Source organism: Oncorhynchus mykiss, chromosome 9, assembly GCF_013265735.2.
Source record: "Oncorhynchus mykiss isolate Arlee chromosome 9, USDA_OmykA_1.1, whole genome shotgun sequence".
Classification (NCBI taxonomy): domain Eukaryota; kingdom Metazoa; phylum Chordata; class Actinopteri; order Salmoniformes; family Salmonidae; genus Oncorhynchus; species Oncorhynchus mykiss.
The window spans coordinates 43,527,873-43,554,072 of NC_048573.1; the positions used below are offsets into that span (position 1 = coordinate 43,527,873).

Genomic DNA, 26,200 nt, shown 5'->3' on the forward strand with positions numbered 1-26,200 from the left:
TTTCTTCCTATTTCAAGTTTGTATACACAGAAGCAATTTGGTTTTTCCTCAGTTGCTTACGACTCTAAAACCGAATTAAATGTAACATATTTGAACCAAAATTCATATTATATCGTAATCTATTATACAGAAGGAGTTGACAGTTTATGGTTGTGACCATGGAGATTCCAATATTGTTTGTTTAAATCTATCAAAAGTAGAGAACTTTACAGACCATTAGTGATCTCGTGGCACTACATGTAATGAGGACATGAATACGGGGTCCTTATGGTATAGCTGGCCCTGCTCATTCCTGATTCATTCAGCATTTTAAACAAATCTGACAGAGTTGACCAAATCTCCGGACACATCTTTTGGGAATCGCAGTTTTGAGAGAAATATTATTTAAAGTCACAGAGGGCTATTGCAAGAAACTACATAAGATAATTTTCCAGTTAATATCCATTATTGCCAGTTTTCTTTCATTTTAAACACTTTTTTGGAGAGTTTGAAATTGAGATCCTTTGCTCCAGACAAGGACATTTCCAAGCGAAGAGCCGACATGGAAATGAATAATATTTAAAAGCCAATATTTATCAAGAATCTCCTGCTATTTCCTGCTATTCTAAACATTTTGCCATGAGACTGAGAGAATATTTTGCAGTTTTAAAGCTAATTTACTGTAATTCTAAACATTAATTTCATGGCTTTTGACGTGTTTATATGCTATCTGGGGGGCCCGACCTCTGGGGGGATCCCAACCCCCTCGATAAGGGTTGGAGTCCCCCAAAGCTCATTGGGGTGTGTGCTGTGTTAGTGGTCACATGGTGTTCCTCTATGAGAGATAAGATGGCCTCCGGTTTCATTTTCAGGGCACTCCAACATTCCTCACATACTGTAACTGAACCTGTCCCTCTAATTAACATCACATCATCTGCCCAGACAAAACGACTGTGTGTATGTATGAATGTGTGTGTAGGTGTGGGTGTGTTTGAAAGAAAATGGCTGTGTCCCAATACTGTTAACATGCATCCGTTCCTTCCTCCCTTCCTTGAGGGCCATATCTTAATACTCCACATTGTTTAACCCAGGTAAAGAATGCAGAGCAGACTTTGAATGAATCTTCGTCTAGATGCATTTCTAAAGAATTGGGAAGGGCCAATATTTGAGCGTGTTAATGTAACGTGTCATGGCTGGCATAATCTGAGCATAGGAGAAAGGCTCATTTAGAAGTCAATGCTTCTAAACTCAACAAAAAAAGAAACGTCCCTTTTTCAGGACCCTGTCTTTCAAAGATAATTCGTAAAAATCCAAATAACTTCACAGATCTTCATTGTAAAGGGTTTAAACACTGTTTCCCATGCTTGTTCAATGAACCATAAACAATTCATGAACATGCACCTGTGGAACGGTCGTTAAGACACAAACAGCTTACAGACGGTAGGCAATTAAGGTCACAGTTATGAAAACTTAGGACCCTAAAGAGGCCTTTCTACTGACTCTGAAAAACACCAAAAGAAAGATGCCCATGGTGCCTGCTCATCTGTGTGAACGTGCCTTAGGCATGCTGCAAGGAGGCATGAGGACTGCAGATGTGGCCAGGGCAATAAATTGCAATGTCCGTACTGTGAGACACCTAAGACAGCGCTACAGGGAGACAGGATGGACAGCTGATTGTCCTCGCAGTGGCAGACCACGTGTAACAACACCTGCACAGGATCGGTACATTTGAATATCACACTTGCAGGACATGTACAGGATGGCAACAACAACTGCCCGAGGTACACCAGGAACGCACAATCCCTCCATAAATGCTCAGACTGTCCGCAATAGGCTGAGAGGCTGGACTGAGAGCTTGTAGGCCTGTTGTAAGAGCAAAAAGTGCCCTTCACTGACAAGTCGCGGTTTTGTCTCACCAGAGGTGATGGTTGGATTCACGTTTATCGTTGAAGAAATTAGCGTTACACCGAGGCCTGTACACTGGAGTGGGATCGATTTAGAGGTGGAGTTTCCATCATGGTCTTGGGCGGTGTGTCACAGCATCATCGGACTGAGCTTGTTGTCATTGCAGGCAATCTCAATGCTGTGCGTTACAGGGAAGATATCCTCCTCCCTCATGTGGTACCCTTCCTGCAGGCTCATCCTGGCATGACTCTCCAGCATGACAATGCCACGAGCCATACTGCTCAGTCTGTGCGTGATTTCCTGCAAGACAGGAATGTTAGTTTTCCCATGGCCAGCGAAGAGCCCGGATCTCAGTCCCATTGAGCACGTCTGGGACCTGTTGGATCGGAGGATGAGGGCTAGGGCCATTCCCCCCAGAAATGTCCAGGAACTTACAGGTGCCTTGGTGGAACTGTGGGGTAACATCTCAGAGCAAGAACTGGCAAATCTGGTGCAGTCCATGAGGAGGTGATGCACTGCAGTACTTAATGCAGATGGTGGCCACACCAGATACTGACTGTTCATTTACAGTGCCTTGCGAAAGTATTCGGCCCCCTTGAACTTTGCGACCTTTTGCCACATTTCAGGCTTCAAACATAAAGATATAAAACTGTATTTTTTTGTGAAGAATCAACAACAAGTGGGACACAATCATGAAGTGGAACGACATTTATTGGATATTTCAAACTTTTTTAACAAATCAAAAACTGAAAAATTGGGCGTGCAAAATTATTCAGCCCCTTTACTTTCAGTGCAGCAAACTCTCTCCAGAAGTTCAGTGAGGATCTCTGAATGATCCAATGTTGACCTAAATGACTAATGATGATAAATAAAATCCACCTGTGTGTAATCAAGTCTCAGAATAAATGCACCTGCACTCTGATAGTCTCAGAGGTCCGTCAAAAGCGCAGAGAGCATCATGAAGAACAAGGAACACACCAGGCAGGTCCGAGATACTATTGTGAAGAAGTTTAAAGCCGGATTTGGATACAAAAATATTTCCCAAGCTTTAAACATCCCAAGGAGCACTGTGCAAGCGATAATATTGAAATGGAAGGAGTATCAGACCACTGCAAATCTACCAAGACCTGGCCGTCCCTCTAAACTTTCAGCTCATACAAGGAGAAGACTGATCAGAGATGCAGCCAAGAGGCCCATGATCACTCTGGATGAACTGCAGAGATCTACAGCTGAGGTGGGAGACTCTGTCCATAGGACAACAATCAGTCGTATATTGCACAAATCTGGCCTTTATGGAAGAGTGGCAAGAAGAAAGCCATTTCTTAAAGATATCCATAAAAAGTGTCGTTTAAAGTTTGCCACAAGCCACCTGGGAGACACACCAAACATGTGGAAGAAGGTGCTCTGGTCAGATGAAACTAAAATTGAACTTTTTGGCAACAATGCAAAACGTTATGTTTGGCGTAAAAGCAACACAGCTGAACACACCATCCCCACTGTCAAACATGGTGGTGGCAGCATCATGGTTTGGGCCTGCTTTTCTTTAGCAGGGACAGGGAAGATGGTTAAAATTGATGGGAAGATGGATGGGGCCAAATACAGGACCATTCTGGAAGAAAACCTGATGGAGTCTGCAAAAGACCTGAGACTGGGACGGAGATTTGTCTTCCAACAAGACAATGATCCAAAACATAAAGCTAAATCTGCAATGGAATGGTTCAAAAATAAACATATCCAGGTGTTAGAATGGCCAAGTCAAAGTCCAGACCTGAATCCAATCGAGAATCTGTGGAAAGAACTGAAAACTGCTGTTCACAAATGCTCTCCATCCAACCTCACTGAGCTCGAGCTGTTTTGCAAGGAGGAATGGGAAAAATGTCAGTCTCTCGCTGTGCAAAACTGATAGAGACATACCCCAAGCGACTTACAGCTGTAATCGCAGCAAAAGGTGGCGCTACAAAGTATTAACTTAAGGGGGCTGAATAATTTTGCACGCCCAATTTTTCAGTTTTTGATTTGTTAAAAAAGTTTGAAATATCCAATAAATGTCGTTCCACTTCATGATTGTGTCCCACTTGTTGTTGATTCTTCACAAAAAAATACAGTTTTATATCTTTATGTTTGAAGCCTGAAATGTGGCAAAAGGTCGCAAAGTTCAAGGGGGCCGAATACTTTCGCAAGGCACTGTAGATTTTGACCCCCCTTTGTTCAGGGACACGTTATTCCATTCCTGTTAGCCACATGTCTGTGGAACTTGTTCAGTTTATGTTTCAGTTGTTGAATCTTTTTATGTTCATACAAATGTTTACACATGTTAAGTTTTCTCAAAATAAACGCAGTTGACACTGAAAGGTTGTTTCTTTTTTTTTGTTGCTGATTTGACATTGTTGGAGGTTTGTCCATAAATCTGCTCATACCAACTCTTGTCCGGTCCAGATGTGGCCTTGGATATGGCCTTGGATGTGGCATTGGGTGTGGCCTTGGATTTGGCTCCGGTAGTGGCCTTGTTCTTGCGCTGGCTTTTGCTTAGGTTGGAGTATCCTGTAAAACAGGTTTGGTTGGTATCAGAGAGAGCAAAGGCGTCTTGATCCCTGACAGATTTGTGTTGTTGACTGGTGAATGATAAAGGAGAGGGTAGAAGGCTAGGGAGTGCTACATGGAGATGCAGTTCAATTTGAAAGTAGAATTGAATGAAGGTCTTTGGTTTGTCAATAGGGAAACAAGGAGGACGAATGATCAAATTCTCTTCAAATAGTTATGTAAGTAAACCTACCTGGTTTTGAGCAGATAGTCCGTATCTGGTCGTTGCACTAGAGATTGTAATAAACATTGACTGGACACAAATAGCCGTTCCCAGTACCTTGTCATATTTATACAGTCCACTAGGTGGCTCTCCAGGGCTGAGAACGTCTGCATGGATATCTTGAATGGGTAAAGACACCATTTGCTCCTTACATAGACAACCAAACATAACCATGAAAGTGTGTGTCTTTTTTTTGTCAGGCCATAAATAATTATATATTGTCACGGGTTGTGAAGGATCATATCTAACCTAGATGATGTGAAATGTTTGGCCATTGTCAAAGCTGGGAACCAGAACCTGGACTGAATTGCATCTCTCTCTCTCTCTCTCTCTCTCTCTCTCTCTCAGGATCGCTGCGCAGCGCAGCTGGCTCGCGTGGAGCGTACCGACTTCCTGTACCCCATGTTCATCGGGGAGGTGGCTCATGTCAGTGCCGAGATCACCTACGCCTCCAAACACTCCGTGGAGGTGCAGGTCCACGTGATGTCAGAGAACATCCTCACAGGTAACCATAGCGATAGTCCATTACACGTACCTCTTCCAATAAAACGTAAAGTGTACCCTCCTTCACACTCCGTGGAGGTGCAGGCCCACGTGATGTCAGAGAACATCCTCACAGGTAACCATAGCGATAGTCCATTACGCGTACCTTTTCCAATAAAACGTAAAGTGTACCCTCCTTCACACTCCGTGGAGGTGCAGGCCCACGTGATGTCAGAGAACATCCTCACAGGTAACCATAGCGACAGTCCATTACGCGTACCTCTTTCAATAAAACGTAAAGTGTACCCTCCTTCACACTCCGTGGAGGTGCAGGCCCACGTGATGTCAGAGAACATCCTCACAGGTAACCATAGCGACAGTCCATTACGCGTACCTCTTCCAATAAAACGTAGAGTGTACCCTCCTTCATGTCGATGAATGTCATCGAATATTCAAATGTAACACTTGCTGTCTGAGAGTGTGTCTGGCCACAACACTTTTGGACGACCAATTAGCCAAATATTGTACTTTGGAATTGGCTCTGGGTGGGTTAACGAATGACCTCATTGTGTTTGGCGGTGGTCGGTCACTAGGGGGCAGCGCGGCTTAAGTCCAAGAACAAAATGGAAAGAAAATACTTCCTATTGTGTTCTCTTGGACCCAAAATGAGGGCTTGACATCAATGTCGCTTCCGTTGACAGTTTACTTCTATGATGTCATATACGTGCTCAGTCGTGAATGGTATGGTTTTGTACCAGAATAATATTACCCTGCTGACATCGTCTGCACAGCACAATCAAATGCTTCAGAATGGAAAGACTTGGTGTTCACATGTGGTGACATTCTGGTGTAGTTATTTCACTTGATATGTTGGTGCTCCAGTGGTGTGAGTGCAGTTATCGTCTTCATATCTCATGGTTACTCCTCAATGAGCTGCACACATCAATCCCCTGCCTGGTCCCCAATTCATGATTTGGCATTATGTGTGGACTAGCTACTATGTATTGGGACATTAGCTGTATATCCACATTAGCTGAATATCCACATTCATGTGCATGTTGTTGTATGTATGTAATCTTGGGCTGAGTGGACATACACTGTAGACAAATATAGACTGCTGTTAGAGGTTGGATATTGGAAGGTACACACACGGCTAAAACGCACACACACACTTATGATTCAGGTACACACACACACACACAGACTCCCCGTGGATGAAAGGAGCGAACAGCACAGTGGCACGGCCTGACATGCTCTTCTGACCCTGAAATGTCAGCTGACATGACAATGCTGCGAATGAATGGCCAAGCAGTACTCTGATCATATCTGTGACCTCAACGGAAAGCAGCAGGAGACAATCCAATGTGCATCTTGGCCAAAAAGGCTGTGGCCATTAATTGTCTTTGAAGTAAACACACAGAATAGTCATGTATGTTATGAATGTTGGTGTGTTTTGTTTGGATCCTAGCATCGCCACAATGAATACACTGGACATTCCCACTAGCATGCTAAGCTGAAATAATGTACATTTGTGTGTTTTAGTTCAAAGTAGACTCAGCGAAATGAGGCAGATGCAAAAAGTAAACAGCATATTGGGTCAATTTCCGCAACAACTAAGAGCGTTGAAGCACGAGGCTCAACTTCTCCGCTGTTTTGGTACCCTGGGTACCACGCTGTGTACAGCCTGAAGTGAACCTGTGCACATGCTCAGATGCTGTGTTTGACTGTGTGAGAGTGAAGTCCTGCATCACTCCCATCTCAATATCTGCGGTGCTGCTCATGGCAACGTCATTTCACTGAGTCTACCTTTAAGATCAATAATGGATCAGAGGAAAGAGAGAGAGAGAGAGAGAGAGAGAGAGAGAGAGAGAGAGAGATAGGGGGGGATGAGAGAGAGAGAGAGAGAGAGAGAGAGAGAGAGAGAGAGAGAAAGGGGGATGAGAGAGAGAGAAAGGGGGATGAGAGAGAGAGAGAGAGAGAGAGAGAGAGAGAGAAAGGGGGGATGAGAGAGAGAGAAAGGGGGGATGAGAGAGAGAGAGAGAGAGAGAGAGAGTGAAAGGGGGGATGAGAGAGAGAGAAAGGGGGATGAGAGAGAGAGAGAGAGAGAGAGAGTGAAAGGGGGTGAGAGAGGGAGAGAGAGAGAGGGGGGGTGAGAGAGAGCAAGAGGGAGAGAGAGGGGGGATGAGAGAGAGAGAGAGAGAGAGGGGGGGGTGAGAGAGAGAGAGAGAGAGAGAGAGAGAGAAAGGGGGATGAGAGAGAGCAAGAGAGAGGGGGATGAGAAGAGGAAACAAAAGTGTGATCCCCCAGGCGGCCGTTGCCACAGCAACAATGTTTCTCCGTGTGGCAGGAGCAGGTTGGGAGACGCGGGGGCAGAGCGATGAGGATGACAGGTGGAGAGAGAGGAGCTAGCTGCTGCTGCTGCTGCTGCTGCTCCACACTGGCACAGCCAAAGACACCCTTCAGTCAGGGTCCTTCCTGAGGGGAGGGACTATAACTAGCCATGGGGAAGTCTATTAGGTCTGTCTTATGAAATACAATGGGCTGGAGTAGGCATTTTAACAAGATTGCGCTTGTTCATTTCCATTCATTCTCTTTCCTACTGACTTTGTCCACTAAATAGAATAGAAGTATAACATTCTGAACACAAACAAATGCTAGCAATGTTTAGGATAGCAAGGTTTCTCCCTTTTGGCATGGGACATATTCTCCCTGTGTGTGTGTGTGTGTGTGTGTGTGTGTGTGTGTGTGTGTGTGTGTGTGTGTGTGTGTGTGTGTGTGTGTGTGTGTGTGTGTGTGTGTGTGTGTGTGTGTGTGTGTGTGTGTGTGTGCATGTGTGTGCATGTGTGTGTGTGTGTGTGTGTATGTATATAGGTGTGTATGTTTGTGTGTGTGTGTGTGTGTGCGTGTGTGTGTGGGCATGTATGTGGGTTTGTGTATGCATGTGTGTTAATTTGTGTGTTTGTGTATGTGTGCCACTGTGTGTGTGCTGTGCCAGTGTTTGGCCCTTTAAAGGCTCCTGCAGGCCCTCGGGGAAGAGAAGCTAACGGGAGCAGACATTATTTGCTTCTGTCCTTTCCACTCAGTGTCAGGCGTCACAAACAGCGGCCCAGTCGGCTACAGACGCTGTGTGTGTGTGTGTGTGTGTGTGTGTGTGTGTGTGTGTGTGTGTGTGTGTGTGTGAGAGAGAGAGAATGTGCGTGTGAGTGTGTACCAGGGCTTCTGTGGACACACAGAAGCCCTTGCCTCTTTATCGCTTCTACATCTATGGCTGTTTTCACCAAGTGACATTTGAGATTTCGCCCTCTTGTGCCTATTTTTTGACCATAGCCTCCCAAGCCTACTCGTCTACCTTGTACAGACCAGTTATAATTCCACAGTCCTATTCACTGATAGCAGTGTTGTGGTAAGGGTTTGATGGTTTTGTATATTCATAGAAAACTAGCCTCTATACTCTTCTTCCCTGGGTGACGGATGGACGGCTGGGTACTGGGTTGTGTGTGTTAATGTAAATGTGTGTGTGAGTGTTTTTTCTGGTGTGTGTATGTGGTGTGTGAGGGTGTGTGTGTGTATGTCTGCATGTGTGTTAATGTAAATGTGTGTGTGTTGGTACATATATGTACTGTATGTGTGAGGGGTGTGGGTGTGTCTGTGTGTGTTTGTGTGGTCACATGACTGGGCTCCCAGGTTCCTCACAAGCAGTCAGTGTGCATCTCGTCAGTGTGGCCTCACTCACACTCCCCCAGGGGAACTCTGGGTACTGTGTGCACAAGCCGTGATGATTTTCCCCGCAGGGTGGATCATCCACACACACACACACACACACACACACACACACACACACACACACACACACACACACATTTTAAATACTTTACTTGAATCCACAAATCACATTACATCAAGAAAGATTTACTCACGTCAAAGGTATTGAATACAAGGAAACTTAAGGATACAAAAAAAACACTTTATCCACAAAGCTAGGCTGCCAATAGTGGCTGAAACAGAGAAGTACCTTGCCAGTTGCTTTGCTTTTGTCTCAGACAGGCCGGCAATCTGAAGGCCACGTACCGTAAGCCTATCTACGTGGCCAAGACTGCCAAATATCAGTGCCACCAACTTGCAAGTATATCCAAGGCTGTCCAAGCGTGAAAGAGGGGCTGGTATTTAAGAAGCCTTTCAGCAAAGGCCTGCTCCATGTAACAATCAAATGAGCAACCCACTTCCAAAATGAGCACCTCCCTCTGGCCTTCACCCACAACAACAATATCTGGCGTATTTGGAACACAGGAAAAAAACACATTATCATCAACATCAAACACACTCACAATTGAGCATAATTGTCTCGCATGTAAACAGTCACATCTCAGACATCCACAGGGAGCAGAGATTTACACTGAAGTTTTCACATCAGATGTAGCCTATCCACTACCAACTCTATAGGATGTTTGGCTAAATTCTCAGACAATAAGACTAAACACAATTCCTCTAGTGAGAAATACATTGTTGTGTGAATCATTGAGCATCAATCAAATAAGCAAATGTTTACTCCGTTCAAAAAGCTGTTACTTTAGTTTAAAGTACGCTGTATGATGACTAGATTTAATCCCCCCCTAAAGTATATTTATAGTCTATCTTCCAGCCCTCTGTTCTGTTCAGCAGGCCGGCAGTTCTGCATTGGCCTTAGCTTGGCTCACTTCTATGGAAAGTCTGTGGTTTTGAACATCGGATCAAGTGTTAAACGATCCCTGCTGTCCTGTCTTTGTACTTGGAACACAGTGTTCTGAAGAGCCAGTAAAATATGTATTATTTGGGGATGGAAGGGATAGAAAGTAAGATCTTGGGGCCATCTCTTCTGGGGTTCGGATTCAGAGCGTTTAAAGTCACTAGGGATGGAAGACTTCCCTTGGAGAATTCCTAAGAATGGGATGAAGGATTGACTAGGGAAGGGGATGTGAATGTACTTTGTGCTTCAGACTAGTCAATTATAGTCTCCTCACCTAAGTGAACTCCGCATACAAATGTTGTTTGAATTAGGCCAGTCTGGGAGCAAATTTCTCTTCTTAGATTTAGCTCAATTTGAGCATCTCTTCCCCTTCAGTCCTCCAAAACAAAAACAAAGAAGAGTTTGTTTATTCCAAGGATTTTAATGACTTTGGTAGCAAGCAGGACTAAGGTAACACCGAAATCATCTTTTAGGGAGCGGTAATATGTTGACCAACAATGGTTGCATTTTGAGATCAACTGTGCGGGTGAATTTAGCGTGTATTGATGGTTTAACGAGAGATGAGCTGGCGATATTCTGGTGGCCATCGATGGTTGCAATAGGCCCGTCAAGACTACGACGTCATATCAAACATTCACTTATGCAATATTATCCATTTCAAATTTAGAGCCAGTGATCTGATAGCATTGCACTCCTCTCCCCATCGGTTCGAAAGGTCATGAATTGGAGTGGGAATCGCCTTCATTCGGATTCTTTCCCTCTTCCCTTCCCCTCCCACCCTCTCCCCTGCATTTCAGTGAAGAGGTCCAGTAGAGCTATTTATAGCCTAGTGTCAGTCTTGGTGAGCTGAGGATATGTAAATAAACCTCTGCTTCCTCATATGTGAGGGACTTCCTGGGTGGTAGAGAGCAGTGAGCTAACAAGGCCGGGTGAAGCGCGCCCGATTCTGCGCATGGTTGGCATGGCAACGCCATCTGTCTTCACAGCTATAACTTGGGCGTGAATGCAAGTTCCAAATGCAGTCTTTCTTGTCACAATTCCTCTTCCATTCAGAAGCCGCGCTACGTTTTTACAGCCTACTACTATGTGGTGTGCCGACCAAGGCTACATACAGCATGTAATGATGTGTGTGATGCTTGTTCCATTGTCACCTACTAAGTCTGCGTTTAGACAGGCAGCCCAATTCTGATATTTTTCCAATAATTGGTATTTTGACCAATCACATCTGATCTTTTCACATCAGATCTTTTTCAGAGCTGATGTGATTGGTCAAAAGACCTATTAGTGAAAAGAATATCATAATTAGGCTGCCTGTCTAAACCAAATATGTATATATACACTAGATGACTGATAGGGGGAGCTGTGTTAAAGCCACCCTGCCTCCATCTTGGCATCCCCACCAGTGTAAAACATATTTTAAAAGCTATAGAAATGTATTTGTTAATGTCCTCATTCGTTTTTGCCACATGTATTATATTACAGGCACCTTAAATGCATACTTTAAATTATATTGTGTGAACTAAATATAAGAATAACAATTTAAATTTAAGTATATTTTTGGGGATCTTACTAATGTTACTGTCCCCACTACAACAAAGAAATACTTAAATACATGTAATTTTGTCCTTGAAACATTTCTTTAAAATACTGTAGAGTTCTATTCATTCCTATGGAGGACTGCTCCTACAGGAGCAGAGTGCCAATATGGCCGACCGGTGGCGTCAAAGCCTCTCAATGGTCAATACATAGCATCAGCAATCCAGGGTTTATATACAGTGCCTTGCGAAAGTATTCGGCCCCCTTGAACTTTGCGACCTTTTGCCACATTTCAGGCTTCAAACATAAAGATATAAAACTGTATTTTTTTGTGAAGAATCAACAACAAGTGGGACACAATCATGAAGTGGAACGACATTTATTGGATATTTCAAACTTTTTTAACAAATCAAAAACTGAACAATTGGGCGTGCAAAATTATTCAGCCCCCTTAAGTTAATACTTTGTAGCCCCACCTTTTGCTGCGATTACAGCTTCAAGTCGCTTGGGGTATGTCTCTATCAGTTTTGCACATCGAGAGACTGAAATTTTTTCCCATTCCTCCTTGCAAAACAGCTCGAGCTCAGTGAGGTTGGATGGAGAGCATTTGTGAACAGCAGTTTTCAGTTCTTTCCACAGATTCTCGATTGGATTCAGGTCTGGACTTTGACTTGGCCATTCTAACACCTGGATATGTTTATTTTTGAACCATTCCATTGTAGATTTTGCTTTATGTTTTGGATCATTGTCTTGTTGGAAGACAAATCTCCGTCCCAGTCTCAGGTCTTTTGCAGACTCCATCAGGTTTTCTTCCAGAATGGTCCTGTATTTGGCCCCATCCATCTTCCCATCAATTTTAACCATCTTCCCTGTCCCTGCTGAAGAAAAGCAGGCCAAAACCATGATGCTGCCACCACCATGTTTGACAGTTGGGATGGTGTGTTCAGCTGTGTTGCTTTTACGCCAAACATAACGTTTTGCATTGTTGCCAAAAAGTTCAATTTTGGTTTCATCTGACCAGAGCACCTTCTTCCACATGTTTGGTGTGTCTCCCAGGTGGCTTGTGGCAAACTTTAAACAACACTTTTTATGGATATCTTTAAGAAATGGCTTTCTTCTTGCCACTCTTCCATAAAGGCCAGATTTGTGCAATATACGACTGATTGTTGTCCTATGGACAGAGTATCCCACCTCAGCTGTAGATCTCTGCAGTTCATCCAGAGTGATCATGGGCCTCTTGGCTGCATCTCTGATCAGTCTTCTCCTTGTATGAGCTGAAAGTTTAGAGGGACAGCCAGGTCTTGGTAGATTTGCAGTGGTCTGATACTCCTTCCATTTCAATATTATCGCTTGCACAGTGCTCCTTGGGATGTTTAAAGCTTGGGAAATCTTTTTGTATCCAAATCCAGCTTTAAACTTCTTCACAACAGTATCTCGGACCTGCCTGGTGTGTTCCTTGTTCTTCATGATGCTCTCTGCGCTTTTAACGGACCTCTGAGACTATCACAGTGCAGGTGCATTTATACGGAGACATGATTACACACAGGTGGATTTTATTTATCATCATTAGTCATTTAGGTCAACATTGGATCATTCAGAGATCCTCACTGAACTTCTGGAGAGAGTTTGCTGCACTGAAAGTAAAGGGGCTGAATAATTTTGCACGCCCAATTTTTCAGTTTTTGATTTGTTAAAAAAGTTTGAAATATCCAATAAATGTCGTTCCACTTCATGATTGTGTCCCACTTGTTGTTGATTCTTCACAAAAAAATACAGTTTTATATCTTTATGTTTGAAGCCTGAAATGTGGCAAAAGGTCGCAAAGTTCAAGGGGGCCGAATACTTTCTAAAGGCACTGTAGTCTGCCAAATCGGAGGCAGTAAGGATACCAGGGATGTTATGTTGATAAGTGTGTGAATTAGACCATTTTCCTGTCCTGCTAAGCATTCAAAATGTAACGAGTACGTATGGGTGTCAGGGAAAATGTATGGAGTAAAAAGTACATCATTTTCTTTAGGAATGTAGTGAAGTAAAAGTAAAAGATGTCAAATATATAAATAGTAAAGTAAAGTACAGATACCCCCCAAAAACTACTAAGTAGTACTTTCAAGTATTTTTACTTAAGTACTTTACACCACTGAACATGAGGTGATGGTGGGGGATGAATGGCACGACAATGGGCCTCAGGATCTGGTCATGGTATCTCTATGCATTCACAATGCCATCGATAAAATGCAATTGAGTTCATTGTCTGTAGCTTATGCCTGCCCATACCATAACCTCACCGCCACCATGGGGCACACAACATCTGTCATCTGCCCGGGACAGTTGAAACCTGGATTTATCCGTGAAGAGCACACTTCTACAGCGTGCCAGTGGCCATCGAAGGTCTGTTACGTCTGTTACGAGTCTGTTACGATGCCAAACTGTAGTCAGGTCAAGACCCCGATGAGGACGAAGAGCACGCAGATGAGCTTACCTGAGACGGTTTCTTACAGTTTGTGCAGAAATTCTTTGTTTGCGCAAACCCACAGTTTCATCAGCTGTCCGGGTCGCTGGTTGGTATCAGACGATCCTGCAGGTGAAGAAACCGGATGTGGAGGTCCTGGGCTGGTGTGGTTACACGTGGTCTATGGTTGTAAGGCCGATAACATAAAATTCTCTGGCAACAGCTCTGGTGGAAATTTCTGCAGTCAGCATGCCAATTGCACACTCCCTCAAAACTTGAGACATCTGTGGCACTGTGTTGTGTGACAAAACTGCACATTTTAGAGTGGCCTTTTATTCTCCCCAGCACAAGGTGCACCTGTGTAATGATCATGCTCTTTAATTAGCTTTTTGATATGCCACACCTGTCAGGTGGATGGATTATCTTGGCAAATGAGAAATGCTCACTAACAGGGATGTAAACAAATTTGTACACAACATTTGAGAGAGAAATACGCTTTATGTGCGTATGGAAAATTTCAGGGATCTTTTATTTCAGCTCGTGAAACATGGGACCTTTACATGTTGCGTTTATATTTTTATTCAGTATATAAGATGATGGGAATTAGTAGAACATCATTTGTTTCAGTGTGATGTAGTGCACAATATGCAGCACAGTTCATATCTATGCTGTCTATATCTGGACAGATCACATATGACATCACTATGCAATTGGGAGGTCGTCATGACAACAGTCTGGGTGATAATAATGAAGCCTCCCTGTATGTCAATGTACCCTTGCTTCTGCTAAGACGTCCTGTTTTTTATTGCACGGGAGTTCACGTGCCCCTGATAACGCAGTAAGGATAATGATCAACTTCATGGGTAAAGCGCTTTTCAAACGTTACGCTCAAAGTGCTACATATGAAGGTAATCAATAATGATGTTAATAACCCAAAAGACATTCTGCTCTTCTGTTGCACTCTGCATATGTGTTCCCTGATCGGATTGAATTCCGACCTGAGTTAATTAGGTTGCATGGCCAGGAGCGATGTAATATGAAGAGTGGGTTTTCTTGATCTTTGCATACCTCACCTACACTTTCCTCTGTGCATCCGTTGTGTACAACAAAAAGTCACCCCCCCCCCCCCCCACACACACACACACACACACACAAAAACACGCTCGCAGTTAGTCAGCGAAGAACTGAAAATACCTCATCAAGAAGGAGCTGATATCGCCATGACAACGCCACTGCCTGACGACGGGAAGCGGTGCAATTTGATACCTGAATATTTTTGTGTCGAGACACTTGAGAGATCGACGCACTTAACTTTCTCATTCATTTCTCGCTGGTTTCATTTCAACCAATGGGATTTGGGGACCCTGGCTGTGCAGGTCACATAGGGTTTGGTCATACTTGGGATGAAACAAGGTTTCTGCAAAGTCTCATAGATTTCCTCTGTTCATGTTTTGAAAGAAGACAAGTGTTGTCTCACTTTCAGCAAATGCCACATTTGTTTACTCTGCAAAAATACCCGGAAAGGGAAGGAAACTGACATTCAGCCAAAGAATTTACAAAGGTTGCTGTAGTGGGCCTCTCGAGTGGCGCAGCGCTCTAAGGCACTACATCACAGTGCTGCGGCATCACTACAGCCTGGGTTTCAATCTTTCTTGGCAGATTTGAGTCTTATTGTTGATATTGTGTTTGATAATGTCAAATTGCTGATTGCACCTTTCAGTCGCTGCAGATGTTTGAAGAACTGGGGGGGGGGGGGGGCATGAAATGCTATGTCATAGTAAACTCATGTTCACTTTCACAGGGGCTACGAAGATGACCAACCGGGCTGCGCTCTGGTATGTCCCCTTCTCTCTGGAAGACGTGGACAATGTCACGGAGGTGCCTCCCATCAAGGTGGGTCAATGCACAGAGAAGGATGAAGTTGACCCTAGACACGGATCTATGGTTAGTTCAGCATTTCCCTCACATGATGGTTACCGTGCACGTGTCCCTTCTAGTATGCCAGCCCGGGGCAGGAGGAGGAGGGGAAGAAGCGCTACGAAGCTCAGAAGATGGAGAGACTAGAGACGAAGGAGAGGAACGGAGAGCTGCTCATACCTGTGTCTGCCCCGGGTAAACACCACTTACCCCTATTGCTGACCTCTGACCTCTAGGACTTATGGGATTTATCTCCTCCATACGATCTAAACCCTAAGGGTTGGATAGAGGGCACGTTTGCCATAATGGCAAAGATAGAATTAGATAGAGGGCACACACCCTATGTCTAAATCGGAGCAGTAGTGTAGATATCACCCATTAGAAGCAAGTATGTTTAGCCTTGGGGTTAAAAGCTTTGGGTTAGTAAAAAGGGACTCATGCGAAGGTTGCTGGTTTGAATCACCAAGCCCACTGGGTGAAAATCTGTGCATGTGTCCTTGAGCAAGGCACTTAGCTCTAATTGCGCCTGTAAGTTGCTCTAGATAAGAGCATCTGGTCAATGACAAAAATGTAAAATTGCTGTGTTTGAGAACCGTGTTTGAATTCCCTCTAGTTGTAAACTAAATGAATGTAAAAGGGTGATGGCTCAGTTGGTTTGGCCATGGTGCTTCTGCCTTTCTCGTCACAAAGTAGTTACCAGTTGTATTTGATGTAGGCGCCGGAAAGTATAAATTTTTATCACATAAATCACTCTTACCCTAGTAAATCAGTAAAGATCAGTTGAAGTGCCAGCTTAAACCGAAGTAGTACAAAGTATGGTATAATTTCGATAGTGTGTGTATTACTGGTGAACAGCTGATCTGACAGTAAAATAGTGGGTAAAATAGCATGTTGTTTTTCTTTCTCCATCTAATTTTGATTTTCCTGGTTCGTTTGACCTGCTGCAGACAGAACAACAAAAGGTACGTCGGTATGGATTTTTAAAAGACTAAAGACTGCATGCATGTCAGCACAGAGATATTGGGATGGATGGATGGAATTGTTCCATCCTTGAACGCTTCGCAAAGTATTCCTGGTTATTCCCTGATTTATTTGAGTAATACCGAGGCCATTTAACTGTCTCAATACTTATATTTCAACCCTGTTTTTTTCTGTCTGTGTGTGCGTGTGTGTGCGCGTGTGTGTGTGTGTGTGTGTGTGTGCGTTGCAGAGCCCTATACGGTCGGCTTTAGCCAGTCCAGTCTGATCCATCTGGTGGGGCCTTCAGACTGCACGCTGCATGGCTTCGTACACGGAGGTGAGTAAATCCGCTCGATCACTTCTCGTGTGTGTGTGTGTCATTCAACAGATTTTGAAATGGTTTGTACATTCCGGATAGAGAGTAAGGAAGGGAGAGACAGAGAGGCAGCAGCATCCAGCCAGGAGGTCTTATGTAATCACGACAGTGCTAGCATCCTCAGCAGCGTTCTCTGCATAGCGTCCTTAATGAGCCACTCCATGTGAGCGAGGAGGGAAGCATGAAAAGGGCACAAACTGCATTCTAAATGGCCACCGCCGCTTGTTCCTCATTTGCCTCTTAATTGGACACATTCCTCAGTGGGTCCAAATTAAAAAGTCAGACATTTCACATCAGCCTCTTAACTGTGTCTTCCCCCTCTCTCTGCCCCCCACGTCTCTGTACTCTCTCTCTCTCTCCTCTCTCTGCTGTTATGTATCATTTCCTTTCTTCCCTTGTCTCTCTTTCTCTCTCCTCCTTTTTGTTTATTTCTTCGTTCCCTCTGTAGCGAAATGTAATATTGTCGCACAACAACAACATTGACCTGACACATTATCACTGTGTCACGTTCACGATCAGTCAGACCTTTTCAAATCTGCTGCTGCTTAAAGAGATTGAAACTTCAAAGGACTGCAAGTGAATGCAGGTTTTTTTGTTGTTTTGCCCAGTATCTGTAAAATCTGATATTCAACACCATCTCCGGCCATCTGTAGAAGGTAAACACAGAACTTTTCCCGTGCGCTGATCTGTATTTCTCTCCGATGGCCATTCTTCTGGTAATGAGCACATCACAGATGAGGAGCAACAGGGTTCCCAGGCCGCCAGTTATCGATCGCTCATCATACACAGCTAAAGTCCTCGTGGGCCATTTTACCCCTCTCGCTCTCTCCCTCCCTCCCTCTTTTCATATAATGAAGGTTTTCTCTTTCATCGTATCTCTGGCAGGATTTCCATGCTAGACAGGCCGGGGATGGTCCTATGGAGTGTTGTTGGGAATACCAATAAGCTTGCCTGCAGGGTTGAATAGTACAGTGGTTGAAGCCAATGCCTGATGCAGGGTTTTAAAGTTAGTACTGTGCTAGGAGAGCCTTGGAATGCAGTGTGTGTGTGTGTGTGTGTGTGTGTGTGTGTGTGTGTGTGTGTGTGTGTGTGTGTGTGTGTGTGTGTGTGTGTGTGTGTGTGTGTGTGTGTGTGTGTGTGTGTGTGTGTGTGTGTGTGTGTGTGTGTGTGTGTGTGTGTGTGTGTGTGTGTGTGTGTGTGTGTGTGTGTGTGTGTGAGTGTGTGTATGTGTAGGACTGTACGTGTGTGTGTATGTTTTTGTCTGAAGAATCTTGTTGCTTTCTGAACAAAATAAACTATTGAAACACAGTATTTAAGTTAACTATCTAAAAAAATATATATATATTTTGATTGCGCAGCATCTTTAATGACTGATTTCTAATGACTCAGGAGCTGCGTCCAGGGCAGATGAATCACCATTGATTTCAGTGAAAGTGAATAGATGGATGGGAGCACAAAGCTCTCAGGCAGTGAGAGGGGGGCCTAAGGGGTCCATCCATGACAGAGTGGAGTCTGGACTTCAGAAGTCCTTCAAACTAGGCCAGCCCAGGGAGCCGTGACTGTGTCTCCCCCTCACAGCCAAACTGGATGTCACAGCCACAGTTTACATGGTCAAGGACAAGTGCCTCATCAAAAGGTTTTTCTGGGTAGGCGGACACCGCCCCTAGACCTAGATGCTGATCTTAGATCAGCTAATGGATTAAGTTAGGAATTGGGTAGGGGAAGCTGATCCTGTGCTTAAGAACAACTTCCATCTGCAGTGCATAGCCTGGACTCTCCACACTAGAGTGCTGCTGAATTCCCTTTCTCTGTTTCGCCAAAGTGTGTATCCATTCACTCCCAACCTCAGAGGTTTAAAAGAGATGGACTGGTGTAAATAAGGTGAACATTTCTTCTCTAGCCCATGTTCAGACCAATCCAATGTTCCTTGAGGGCTAACTCAGCTGGTGTGAGGAAAGAAAGAGGATATCGCTCCCTGGCAACCATCATTCATTCTCACTCACTCACTCACTCACTCACTCACTCACTCTCGCTCTCGCTCTCACTAGCTCTCTCCTTGTGTTGTTAGGAAGCTTTCCACGTGTTTCCATGGAAACAGCTGTTGACTGCAACAGGCTTTGAGATCATGACAGTGATTAAACAATAGACAGATGAAAAAACATGAGTGATTCAAAGGTTTTGTCGTTTAATTTCAGAATTGTTTGGCATGTTGGAGCATTCATCAATCAGATGTAGTCCTGCCGTCTAACGGGGCCATGGTGTGTGTGTGTGTGTGTGTGTGTGTGTGTGTGTGTGTATATATATATTTGTGTGGGTGTGTGTGCTTATCAATCAATTCAATTCATTTCTGCTTCAATTCAAGCTGATACAGAAACTAACAAAACACATTGACCTGCCGCATCACCAACATGACGGGTGCACACACACACACACACACACTGTCATTTACTGTAAGTGTTAATCAACTTAACACCAGCCTTGGCTTGCTTGAGTGCTAAAGTCAGTCTGTCTGTTATAAAAGTGTCTCTTAAATTTTCAGAACGTAAATAAACCAATAGTATATATGTATATGTTTGTTGGTCAAATCACTGTTAACACATCTATCCAAGCGTTGTTTGTCCCTCCTTTTTACTCTCCTTATCCCACTGAAACTTTGAAGCCATTTCTAGTATCGTGACACTGTTTCCTGCCAGCCCTTGATCAGCCGAAGCAATTTTTATGGTAACCATGACAGCGCCCACTTGCTATTTGTAGAATACAGCACCCACTTGTTATCTGTGCCCAGTGGGAAGTTGTTTATGTAGGAAACAGCTGCAAACTCTAAAACAGAAGACAAATATACATAAAATATGTGGCTTTTCAGGACCTCGGGAGCTACTTGCGAAAACATTAACGGGACCTGTTTCTATGGTAACACCTCATTAGGAGGCAGGTTGAGCCATTTGATTATAGCACTCGCTGCGGAGAGAACGAGAAACACAGAGAGAGAGAAAGAGTGAGAGAGAGATTTTATTTACCCCCGTCCGTAGGGGAGTGCTGTGTTTTTTTTTTTTTATAACTAAGCATCCTGGGGAGGCCATGAATGTGGGCACGGCTGATGGGAGACGAGCGAGCACCTTGGCGCTGCCCAGATCTCCCTTTGTTATCCTAAAGCCTGGGTTTCAACTCAGAGTATGCTATTCTGTTCTTCTGAAACAGACTACATTTTCTTCAAATCATGTTTCTTTAGACCTGTCTAAAATAAATAATGGATTCATTGTGAAGGTGCAGGCTATATGGATTTATTAGACTTTTTTAAAATGTAGATGTTCCAAAGGTCTACATCAGTGGCTTGTAGGCTATGTGTAGAAGCCAGGAGATGCTAAATGTGTTTATGTTAATTAATGGTGTCAATTACCGTGAGACCGGCAGTTATTTGCTTGACAATCACCAGCTGACAAAATTTTGTGACCTCCACAGCCCTAGTCGGGGGTCAATCCAAAGAGAGGCCAGTCGTATCTCAACAAGCTCCGTCCCCCTTCTCGTCTGTTGCCATATTTTGAAATATACAGTCGAGACACTGACCTCTTACACATTCCCTCCCTTGAGCAAGGCAGTTAACCCCCAACAACAACTGCTTGCCGGGCGCCGATGACGTGGACATCGATTAAGCCAGCCCCTGCACCTCTCTGATTCAAAGGGGTTGGGTTAAATGCGGAAGACATATTTCGGTTGTATGCAATCACTTGTGCAACTGACTAGGTATCCCCCTTTCCTTTCCCTTTTCATTGTAGATGGGTTTTCTCTCCATTTGAAAGATATTTCCTGTCGGTTGGTTTGGAGAGGAGGTATAAACTCATGATGTGTCTCCAGGCGCAGGGCTTTTTCAAGCTAAACGATGGGAGGTGCTAGTGTTAGCCATTAGCATTAGTGATAACATAGTGTTAGCCATTAGCATTAGTGATAACATAATATAGTGTTAGCACATTAGATATATTTCGGCGTAGGAAGAAATACCAGGGAATAACAAACACCATGACATTAAACTGTCATATACAGCGTATAATCCCATTTGCAGCATCTCTCGACTCCAACAGATTTGACTTCGCCATTTTGAATTCCTTGATAACACTGTCATTTCCAGGACTGTAACATTCTAATAAATGTTGAATAAAGGCAGAGAGAGACTTCATTGCCTAAAGCCAAAGGCACCAATGCATGTAGGAAAATAAACAGTGCGTATTTTGAGAGAAAAACACTAAGTTTGTTCTGGTTTATATCCAGTTCTGTTTACATTCAGTTCTGATTAATGGCTCGCAAGAGGGTCTCTAGGAAGTGGTAGCAGTGAGCAGCAGCAGCAGGGCGGCTGCATGCACAGACACGATTTCCGACAGCTCCTGAATATATGCTAGTGGCATTTCCCTAGACTCTGAAAATTCAATCCGAGGTGAGATCCCATCAATTTTCACATGGGGCTGAGAGGGGGAAAAAAAACAATGCAGTGTCTCATGATGCTTCATCACACACACGGCCATTGACAATGAGCCTACACCGATGGATAATAACTTCCCCTGTCCACACACTGAGAGCACGCTGGCTGCTGTCACATTTTTAGATGCACAACCACATCAAATGGGAGAAACAAGGGAAATAAGGAAGCTGGGCAGGGAATTTTTTTTTCCAGAGGGCAGCTTCCTGCAGTCTTCCATTGTGAAGATGAGGGAGGTGAGAACGTAAAGGATGCGATTGCCTCCCCTGTAAATGGCCTTCCACATACTGTCTGTTTTTACGGCATGTATTGAGGCCCCTTCTTAGTCAGGTCTCCCTTGATAAAGATGTCCTTCCTCAATGGGACTTCCTGGTTCAATAAAGGTTAAATATAATTGAAAAAATGGGTTACTTTTACACCTGTATGCCATCAAACCTATTCCAGAGCCATAGCACTGGTCTAGTATACAGTTTGGAGGTAGCCGTGTTGCCTATAGGCTCAACACTTGCAACATTCATCTTTTTTTACCATTCCAAAACGACCATTAAGCCCCATTCATGACTATCTACAGTATGTCTGTGCAACGTGCAACCTCATGCAGGCAAGTTAAAGCACACTGCAGCACGTCAGCAGGCTGCTAGTATCAGTAGTATCAACCTCATAAAATGAGTTCTCTCAGCTTTAACATACCCACGCCTCAAAGTTGTAGCATAGATCATAGTGAGCAAAAACGTATCTTTGTATTTTTGCTGAACTTATAGCTCTCTTTGATCTCCAGCACCTGCTCAAAGCCACTGGATGTGTGCATGTTTCTATCTTATGGCTACTATCCTAGAACCCCGTGCTTACGTTTCCTCAGCAAGAGAAGCATTGAGAGTGACGGGCATTCATGTCTGGTACTGTATTACATAAGCAATCTCAAATGTGGCTTTGCATCTTTCCCAGCACTTAAGATGCTACCAGCATAATGACTACATTTGGCCTCGTCTAAATGTCTGGTACTTCGCAGAGAAAATGAGCTGTGCCGTCTCACTACGTAATAAATTCTGATTGCAAGATACAATCTTGAAGTTCTGATCGTTGTAATTAGGTCTTCATCAGAACTGTGTGTGTGTGTCTGTGTGTTTGTGGGTATGCGTGTCTAGGTCTGTGCATCAGTAGGTGTGAATAGGCAATTTATTGTCATAGAGCTCTCTGGCACAGGGGGAACGAATCAAGGGTTCTGCAGCGTTTACTATCTTCCTGTCAGCGCTGACACCTCTGGTCGGCATCAATCTCTGGCTGTGGCCATGAAGGGCATGATTGGACAGTCTGCCAGCCCTCATACATCACATCCTGTCTCCACACAGGAAATCCATCCCCCTTCCCCTTATCTCGGTGCACTCTCAGCCGACAGCAATCTGGCATCATCATCAGCGATGGATGTACAGTACAAACCCTCCTAACTCTCTATTTTGCTGTACATCTCTCTCTTTCTCTATCGCTCTCTCTCTTTTTCACTTTCTCTCTCTCTTTTTCACTTTCTCTCTCGCTCTCTCTGTCTATGCAACCGAGATGCGCACCACTGATTTTGAGGCTCCAAATCGATATCAGAGATCATGCATTTGATTAGAATGGACTGAAACAAATGCAGTTGTTCCATTTTCTTACTAGGCCCAATGCCAGTCTTCCATTTTGACATTCCTAGTGCCTCCTCTTCATGAGCTAATTGTCAATACATTGTGAAAAAGGGGGGAAAAGTGATTAAATAGTCTGAAAAATAGACTGCAAAGTAGGTCATGTTCTTATGGCCCTGAAACTGATCAATGCCGAATATGAAAGACAGAATACTTTTATTGATATACTGTGGGGGAAATTATATTATAGGAAAGATTTGATTTAATGACAACATAGGAGTCACATGCTATCTGGTCTCCCCAGGTGTGACAATGAAACTGATGGACGAGGTGGCCGGAATCGTGGCGGCCCGACACTGCAAGACCAACATAGTCACCGCCTCTGTGGATGCCATCAACTTCCATCGCAAGATCATGAAAGGTATGGAAATAGTAAACGGACTGTTGTCCGTACGGGTGTCCCTCAGATCTTAGTCCTTGGTCCCCTCCGATTTACTACAAGCAATGTAGAACAAAATGTGTCAATACTAAATAATATACAGTACATACTGCATAATTACAGGTAATTCACTTGATTGGAGATTTACTTACAGCTTTATATTAAATATATTTGATTTATTCACACGTTTGCTAGCATGACTGCTGTGGTGCAACGGTACAGTACGTCCCAGCTACTTTCATGGCGCTCCTTCTAGTGTAGGCTAACCTGCTAACTGATGATTAACAGCTTCAGAACACACCATTACCTGAGAATGTGTCAAATCCAACTGCCTTCATTTTTCAACCTTCGACAAGCAGCGTGTTGCATGTGGATTAGCTAACCTGTGTCACATTTGAGCTTATCAATACCAGCCACTTTTGTTTTTTACCTTATTTTCCATTTACATTATTCCTGGCTAGGCTAATATTGCCTATTTCTCTAGTGCGAGGATATAAATCATTGATGGCAATCCATTACTTCCTGTTTCCTTACCTGGATGTCAATACAGTGAATAATTTATTCTCTGCTAGAGCCATTCCATGACACCGTTGACCCATATGCCATGTCACAGTCTTGGCTCAACAGCAATTACCCATCTGAAACTCCAGACCTGCCTTAGTCTATCTGTGTGATGTGAACTTGACAGAGCTTTTACAATTTGTGAATCTTTAATAAACCGTGTTTAACTTGAAACCTATAAAACCATCACCGGTGTTATCATTCCAGGGTTTATTTGGTTGTTTAGTTGTACAGGCTCATGCTTTTAGAGATGGGTTTTGTTCTCAACAAAAGTTTCTTCATCATGTACAGTGGGGCAAAAAAGTATTTAGTCAGCCACCAATTGTGCAAGTTTTCCCTCTTAAAAAGATGAGAGAGGCCTGTAATTTTCATCATAGGTACACTTAAACTATGACAGACAAAAGAGAAAAAAAAGAGAGAAAAAAATTCCAGAAAATCACATTGTAGGATTTTGAATGAATTTATTTGCAAATTATGGTGGAAAATAAGTATTTGGTCACCTACAAACAAGCAAGATTTATGGCTCTCACAGACCTGTAACTTCTTCTTTAAGAGGCTCCTCTATCCTCCACTCGTTACCTGTATTAATGGCACCTGTTTGAACTTGTTATCAGTATAAAAGACACCTGTCCACAACCTCAAACAGTCACACTCCAAACTCCACTATGGCCAAGACCAAAGGGCTGTCAAATGACACCAGAAACAAAATTGTAGACCTGCACCAGGCTGGGAAGACTGAATCTGTAATAGGTAAGCAGCTTGGTTTGAAGAAATCAACTGTAGGAGCAATTATTAGGAAATGGAAGACATACAAGACCACTGATAATCTCCCTCGATCTGGGGCTCCACGCAAGATCTCACCCCGTGGGGTCAAAATTATCACAAGAACGGTGAGCAAAAATCCCAGAACCACACAGGGGGACCTAGTGAATGACCTGCAGAGAGCTGGGACCAAAGTAACAAAGCCTACCATTAGTAACACACTATGCCGCCAGGGACTCAAATCCTGCAGTGCCAGACGTGTCCCCCTGCTTAAGCCAGTACATGTCCAGGCCCGTCTGAAGTTTGCTAGAGAGCATTTGGATGATCCAGAAGAAGATTGGGAGAATGTCAAATGGTCAGATGAAACCAAAATATAACTTTTTTGTAAAAACTCAACTCGTCGTGTTTGGAGGACAAAGAATGCTGAGTTGCATCCAAAGAACACCATACCCACTGTGAAGCATGGGGGTGGAAACATCATGCTTTGGGGCTGTTTTTCTGCAAAGGGACCAGGACGACTGATCCGTGTAAAGGAAAAAATGAATAGGGCCATGTATCATGAGATTTTGAGTGAAAACCTTCCATCAGCAAGGGCATTGAAAATGAAACGTGGCTGGGTCTTTCAGCATGACAATGATCCCAAACACACCGCCTGGGCAACGAAGGAGTGGCTTCGTAAGAAGCATTTCAAGGTCCTGGAGTGGCCTAGCCAGTCTCCAGATCTCAACCCCATAGAAAATCTTTGGAGGGAGTTGAAAGTCCATGTTGCCCAGCAACAGCCCCAAAACATCACTGCTCTAGAGGAGATCTGCATGGAGGAATGGGCCAAAATACCAGCAACAGTGTGTGAAAACCTTGTGAAGACTTACAGAAAACGTTTGACCTCTGTCATTGCCAACAAAGGGTATATAACAAAGTATTGAGATAAACTTTTGTTATTGACCAAATACTTATTTTCCCCCATAATTTGCAAATAAATTCATAAAAAATCCTACAATGTAATTTTCTGCATTTTTCCCCCTCCTTTTGTCTGTCATAGTTGAAGTGTACCTATGATGAAAATTACAGGCCTCTCTCATCTTTTTAAGTGGGAGAACTTGCACAATTGGTGGCTGACTAAATACTTTTTTGCCCCACTGTATCTCATGGAAGCCATGTTACTTGATGAGGTGCATTTGATGAGAGGCGGCAGGTGGTTAGAGCGTTGGGCCAGTAACCGGAAG

At 43.7% G+C, this 26,200-nt stretch overlaps 1 protein-coding gene across 8 annotated transcripts in view; it reads left to right on the forward strand.

Annotated features, from left to right (window-relative positions):
* The window catches only part of acot7 (acyl-CoA thioesterase 7), a 70,846-nt gene that overhangs the window by 18,895 nt on the left and 25,751 nt on the right, over positions 1–26,200 (forward strand). For 5 of the 8 annotated variants that reach the window (XM_036988072.1, XM_036988070.1, XM_036988073.1 and 2 more), the window contains 6 exons: positions 5,036–5,192; positions 15,680–15,771; positions 15,876–15,990; positions 16,743–16,757; positions 17,006–17,092; positions 23,520–23,636. In XM_036988072.1, the coding sequence (XP_036843967.1) occupies positions 5,036–5,192; positions 15,680–15,771; positions 15,876–15,990; positions 16,743–16,757; positions 17,006–17,092; positions 23,520–23,636 (583 nt within the window). Of the gene's footprint in view, positions 1–5,035; positions 5,193–5,383; positions 5,535–15,679; positions 15,772–15,875; positions 15,991–16,742; positions 16,758–17,005; positions 17,093–23,519; positions 23,637–26,200 lie in introns of those variants that run through there. The other 3 variants (XM_036988074.1, XM_036988071.1, XM_036988077.1) reach the window with 2 other exon arrangements.